Here is a 6,029-nt window from a genome sequence, read left to right as displayed (position 1 = left end):
AAACTATGTTTCAGGCAAAATTCCATACAGACTTTTACATCTTGGACAAGTATCCTTTGGCAGTGCGCCCGTTCTACACCATGCCCGATCCGCAGGATCCAAAAACCTCAAACTCTTACGACATGTTCATGCGGGGCGAGGAAATTCTGAGCGGCGCCCAGAGGATTCACGATCCCCAGTTCCTGACGGAGCGCGCCAAACATCACGGCATTGGTAAGTGTTCTCTCTAAGTGTGGTAAGAAAGCTCTTGTGAGATGGTTGTTTTCCAGATATTCCCAAAATCGCCGCCTACATAGACGCCTTTAAGTACGGTTGCCCGCCCCACGCCGGGGGCGGCATTGGCCTGGAAAGGGTGGTGATGCTCTACTTGGGCCTGGACAATGTTAGGAAAACTTCGATGTTCCCGCGGGACCCCAAGCGAGTAACGCCTTAAAAACCCGCTGAACAAGTAGGGCAAAATAGATTTTTTTGCGCGAGGCAACATTTTCTTTACCACTCCCGGTCCTGAAATTCCAAGTAAATTAACACCAACGAATGCAACTTTTTAAACATTTATATTTTCCAAATCTAAAAATTGAATATTATACTCATCTAAAACACTAGACCATTACTCTTGTATACAAATTAAAAACTTAAACATTAAAGCGCACATACTAACGTAAAAAAATAAGATTCAGCCAATCCTCAAGTACACCCAGTCCCTGCATCGAACACAACTAAAAAGCATCTAACTTTGATATTTTCGCTAACAGGATCAAGTGCTTACTAAGCAGTCTAATCGGTCGCATTTGGAACTGACTTGAAACCAACTCAATCTGCAGAGGTTTTAGTGCTTTGCCAGGCGAGTAATAAATAATAAGCGCCCTCAATATCCAGAGACTGTCATACCAAGGAGTAGCGGCTCATAAAACACTGACCAAGTATGTATTGCGATAGGGGGTGTTTCAGATAAAATACTGAGTTAAAATTCGCTTCCGTACATTGAAATACATCTTAATATATACAAAGAAAACCTTCCTTCCTATCGAGCCACTATAGAATAGATCCGACTGGTCAAAGTTAATTGACCGGATAGCAACATCAACCACCCACCAAAAACACGAGATATAAATCAGACCGGTGATAGTTTTATTTGAAACACTCTTCCATTTGAAACGAACCGAAAAAAGTGCACAAGTAGTTAAGTTACTAACGTTTAGTTAATCCATCGTCTTATATTAGTGGATTATCAAGTAAGATCAAGCCCCGCTCTGAATGTGCTTAGATATTTACACAAGAAATCGACTCACTACACACTTATATCTATTAGAAAGTGAACTGCATCGTATTATTGAGACGCTGAGTCAGCGGGAAGCTATGCAGTTTCCCGTGTCCCACTAATTGAAACAAACTGATAAAACGTGAAACCCTCTACAAGTTATCACCAAAATTTAGCACGTTTATTTATGGTACATTATGGGTAATTTTCTGTTTAGATGCATTTTTTAAATTATTTTTAATAAATATACATTACAAGTGTGTCGAGGGGGCGGCTGGGAGTCTTTCAAAGCAAAAACTTGCCCAATAGAATGCCAACCAATCCTGAAACACACAAGACTCGATTACTATTAGCTGCTCTTCGGGCGGATTAAACTGAAAACACCTGGGCAGCAAGTGCTTGGGTATTTGCGTCCAACATCTGTATGATTTGGTTAAATATACAGGGTGGAAGCGGCGAGGTATAAATTGAAATTCTTCGGAATTGAAAAGTATAAAAAAAAATTGTTACTCACCTACAACTATAGCTATCGCGATGAAATACATTGTCGGCGGTTGCTCGGCAGGCGGCGCATATCTATTGGGAGCAGACAAGCCTTTCTCGTCCTCCAGTTCCCATTTCTCGTTTTTCGCTGCAAACAGCGCTTCTCGTAGTTCACTTTCAATTTCCCGCAATCGCTGTATCTGTAAAAAACAGCCCCTTTAAGGAAACAGCCCCACCATTCGCCCTCTGATCTGGTCACCTCCTTAGTAGCCTTTTGCAGTTCGACAGAGTCACCAGAATGGGATAGCGAAGCCTCCTGTGCCGTCTTGGGGGTGTCATTGACTTCCGAGTGAACAGTCGCCCTTTGGGCTTCGCCCGCTGTGGAGCCGCTTTGCTGTTCTTGATCGGGCATCTCAAACACGCACTTCAGCTTCGAATCCATCAGCTGCTCAGGACTGATCTCTTTCCAGAGCGTTTCCAAATTGGCGTCGCCGGTTTCCGGAGCGAACACAGTCTGCACCATGAACTTGTGCTTGTTCTTCTCGTTGGGATCGTACCGGAATGGTTGCAGACAAACTGAAAATTTCCCATCAATATCGCCCTTGAACGTTGAATGGGCCTTTCAAACTTACTGGCAATTTGGGCACTTTGTTCGGCATTTATCAAGCCCGAGTTGGGCCGCACGCAGTACTTCTTAGGGGCTGTAGTCTTGATTTTGAACAGCACTTTCTTGTCGGTGGGATTGGTCAGCTTCATATAGCTGGTCACTGGCTGGCTGAAGGGCCCTAGGATGGTCAGAAAAATCGTTAAATACGTGCGTCATTGCCACTCTCTCTCTATTGGTAATAGCTTCCCACACATTTTTTTAATTGCACAAGAGAACGAGGCGATTTGGTTTGTTGCTTGCTTGATGATGAGCCGGTCTATTTTTATTACATCATGCCCAATATTTGGCGAAAATATCGCCTGGATTAATTGATTTTAATCTTGCACGCTCAGACCTCTTGGTATAGGCAGAACATCATCACTTTTAAGTGGATATTAGGTGTTAATGATGTGCGAACTCATTAAAAGTGCCTTGATCGTTCCGAGTCAGCTAGATTGTAAAGCTAAATTGAAGCTTCGTTGTAGACTAAATACTGCTGAATTCAAACAGCATAAAAAACATCAAACCCAGCCCAAAGAGCAAGGCCTAGACATGAATAGAACGAAATTGGCTTGAAAAAAGGGCAAAGCCCCACATTTGTGTCTAGTTCAGACTATTGAAGCTTCATTTGAAAATACTAGGCATGGGGCCGATGTAATAAGCGCAACAACGCTAGAGAATGTTGAGATGTAGTCAATTGGAACTTTGATGGATAATGGGAAACCTGAACGGGCAGCGCGATTCCCCAATTTTAAAATATGTTCAAGGTAAACGGTGCAACTTGCCGGTGCAAAAACATCTCGCAGGACTTTGGCTTCGCTCGCAAATTGAAAGCGTTTAATTAAAGTGGCCGTGTCAATTGAAAAGGGGTCAGAGAAACATGGTGGTTGGAAGCACTTATGGGGTTGCCGTGTGAAAACTGGTCTCGTCCTTAGGAAAATTGCGGCGATTTTTCTGATCGCGAAACAGCTGCCGGTTGGAAAATGTTCCGGTTTTCGTGCTCCCGACTGGCGAAAATCGGTGCAAAGGCAATATTTATGGCCAATGTTGGGGTCACATCGGGCCCGTCAAAGCCGATCGGCCAGCCGACTTACCTACAAACTTGAGCTCGTTTTGAGGCTCGATTTGGAGCACCTGCTCTTGCTTCAACATTATTCTATTTCTAGCACTGAAAAACCGACGTAAAACACACTAAAAATACTGAATTTTCCACTTTTCGATGACAGATTCCGGTTATACAGCACTTTCTGACAGGGGAGGTTAGACGCAAGCGCAAAGATGGCCGTAACTAGCTCAAAAATCATTCCTGTTGCCAAGTGCGGGAAATTTCAAAAACATCGGGAAAACTTCCACAGTGAACTTCAAAAGTTTTCCAACAAGCCTGCTTTTTTGAAACATTTTTGCCCAAAAACTCGCCTCTTTAAAGCGCCAAAATAGTGAAAAATCTTCCCCTAAAAGCTCCTAGATTTTAAGGAAACTGGAGTGAGTTTTCAAAAGGCGCTCTGGAGTTGGGCAACGGTGCAAACCTACACCAGCAGAAAACTACTTTACCAAGGCGCTTCCCTGTCACTTTGTCGGCCTGCTATTGGCCCGGTGCTGTTGTAATTGAGCGGCAGGTTGCGCTAAACGTCAGATCGTTAATTTTCTTGATTTTCTGGGGTTTTACCGAGCCGAGTTTTACGATTTTCGCGTAAGATATCTATTCGCGCGCCCCCGAATAGTTGGAGCATTTGTCCGCAGAGGCCGGCCGCATATAGGAAAAACGGTAAAATCATCGGAGCGCCGGGCGTCTTTAGGAAAAATCGACAATCAGACAGTTTTGCGCGTGTCTTGTTAGTGGCTGGTCGGGTTGTCGGAGAAATTCGTGATCTGTTTGGTTCAAAATGGCGTTCAATGGAGACGGGCCTCATGCGAAAAGACAGCGCACAGACACCGACTCGGCTAATAACAGGGTAAGTGGGGCCCCCTTTTATTTTTTGCGGCGGAGCCTCTGGCTTGTTAGGTTATGCGCTTCGTATGGGCAACAACCACAACACAATGTCAAGACATCCCCCAAGTGTCAGAATTCCTTGTTTATGTTTTTCTCCAGCGCTGTTTCCTAGTTTTCCATTTTTTTGAGCAGTGACGCAAAATTCACGCAAACAGTTTTTTTTCGCGACTTTTTCAAAAACCTGGTTTGCAAGTGTGAACCGCAACTGCAGTCTTTAACTGAAAAGGGCAACTCAGTTGATGATCACAACATGACAAGCGCGTTTTGGGGCGAAACACTAAAATGTTTGCTGAAAAAAATGCAATTTTTGGTTCTTTTTGTCTTAAGCACCACCATTTCTCTTAAACCGAAAAAATCAAGTAAAATTTGCATTTTTTTCCGCAAATATTTTTGTGTTTTGCCCCAAAGCTCTCTGGTCATGTTGCGATTATTTGCGTCAAACGAGGCAAGAACTGATATTTCGAGGGCGTCAGGAAGTCCCCCATGCATTTTTATCAATCATCATACAGGGTGATTTAAAAAACCTGTCTGATCGGCCAAGTGCAGTCTAAATAGAACAGCAAATGAAAGATGTATGACATAAGTGGTAAAATGTAAACAAATAGGAGGAGCTACGGTTTGAACAGGGGCGGACTCAGAAAGTTTTACTGAAAAAGACGCCTATTTCAGCCTCTATCCAAATGTTTTGCGCTTGATTGAGTCAGCAAGACGCTTTTCCATAAATTCCTTAGCCACAAAAGTCCCTTTTTTTCAAATTTCCAATAATTAGTTCCTCCAATAATCCTTTCTACTAGAATTTAAGAAATTTTGTTGTCTCCTGAATATTTTTGTTGCTGCCAAAATTATCTGAATATTTTGGGAACACCCTGTAAAACTCATTTCTGCTGCTTTTGACGAAACCAAATTTTTATCTATGCGAATGGCGAACATTTGGTCACATTTGGATGGGATTTTTTGATCCAAATTTCAAAAACTCACATCCGTGAATCATCATCAATCGATAGCGAAACAGTTGCCGAAACTTTTTCCTTAAAAGTCAAACATCTCAACATGATTGCATTGCATCGCGTCAACCTTGCCATGAAAGCAGGAGGGTCGATGGCCCCTCTTGAGTCAAGATTCAAGCGATCGGAAATTATTAATATAATGGGCGATGTTTCTTTTAAATTGACCATCAGCTGAACCATTCAATTGTGCATTAGATGCCAATGAGTTACGGTCGCTTTAGCCTGGGATGATCGCAAATTGCGCCTACTTAACAAGATATCAAGCTTCTTGTTTCAGCGAAATTTCTATCAAGTAGATGTTTGGTTCCTTTCATTTGGCCTGCGTTTAGGATCTAGATAAAGTCTGCCGGATTTCTCATACTTTAACGGAAATCCTGAATAAACCAGATGAACCAGATGATTGTTTTGCTTGCGGCGGTCGCCGCTAAATTAAGATTTTACTTCAAGATGTGGTTTTTGAAGAAAATCCTCGGTCTGATGGGTGCCATTCAATCGGAACCAAGGTTGCGAATGGCACTTGTTTACCAGTATTCTCAAGAACGGTTGTACATGGATGTATGGGAACAGGCACTTCTTAATAACCGCAGGACCAAACCACTTAAAATACGTAAATATTTTCGTTCATTTCAAGTGTGTAGAGTCTAA

The 6,029-nt window shown here is 42.7% G+C and overlaps 3 protein-coding genes across 4 annotated transcripts in view; 2 read left to right on the top strand and 1 right to left on the bottom strand.

Annotated features, from left to right (window-relative positions):
- Positions 1–476, top strand: part of LOC109539472 (aspartate--tRNA ligase, cytoplasmic) — a 2,624-nt gene extending 2,148 nt beyond the window's left edge. For both annotated transcript variants that reach the window (XM_048668835.1, XM_048668833.1), the window contains 2 exons: positions 15–213; positions 270–476. In XM_048668835.1, the coding sequence (XP_048524792.1) occupies positions 15–213; positions 270–433 (363 nt within the window). In that variant the 3' untranslated portion in view covers positions 434–476. The remainder of the gene's footprint in view (positions 1–14; positions 214–269) is intronic.
- Positions 477–535: 59 nt separating this feature from the next.
- LOC109539474 (vesicle-associated membrane protein-associated protein B) lies at positions 536–3,693 on the bottom strand. Its single transcript, XM_019907241.2, has 5 exons — positions 3,482–3,693; positions 2,374–2,526; positions 2,001–2,317; positions 1,773–1,941; positions 536–1,581 (listed from the first exon to the last, which is right to left on the bottom strand). Exons 1-5 carry the CDS (start codon positions 3,537–3,539, stop codon positions 1,544–1,546), a joined length of 735 nt encoding a protein of 244 aa, XP_019762800.1. The 5' UTR covers positions 3,540–3,693; the 3' UTR covers positions 536–1,543.
- A 318-nt stretch (positions 3,694–4,011) lies between these two features.
- The window catches only part of LOC109539475 (heterogeneous nuclear ribonucleoprotein L), a gene marked incomplete in the record, with an annotated part of 79,411 nt that continues 77,393 nt past the window's right edge, over positions 4,012–6,029 (top strand). Inside the window, 1 exon segment of the mRNA XM_048669496.1 lies at positions 4,012–4,339. Within this exon segment, the coding sequence (XP_048525453.1) occupies positions 4,271–4,339 (69 nt within the window).

This window comes from Dendroctonus ponderosae, unplaced genomic scaffold (assembly GCF_020466585.1).
Source record: "Dendroctonus ponderosae isolate FM_Combo_2020 unplaced genomic scaffold, Dpon_F_20191213v2 Dpon_F_20191213_8, whole genome shotgun sequence".
Classification (NCBI taxonomy): Eukaryota; Metazoa; Arthropoda; class Insecta; order Coleoptera; family Curculionidae; genus Dendroctonus; species Dendroctonus ponderosae.
Note: the sequence above shows the minus strand (reverse complement) of the source record. Positions and strands in the feature narration are given on the sequence as shown.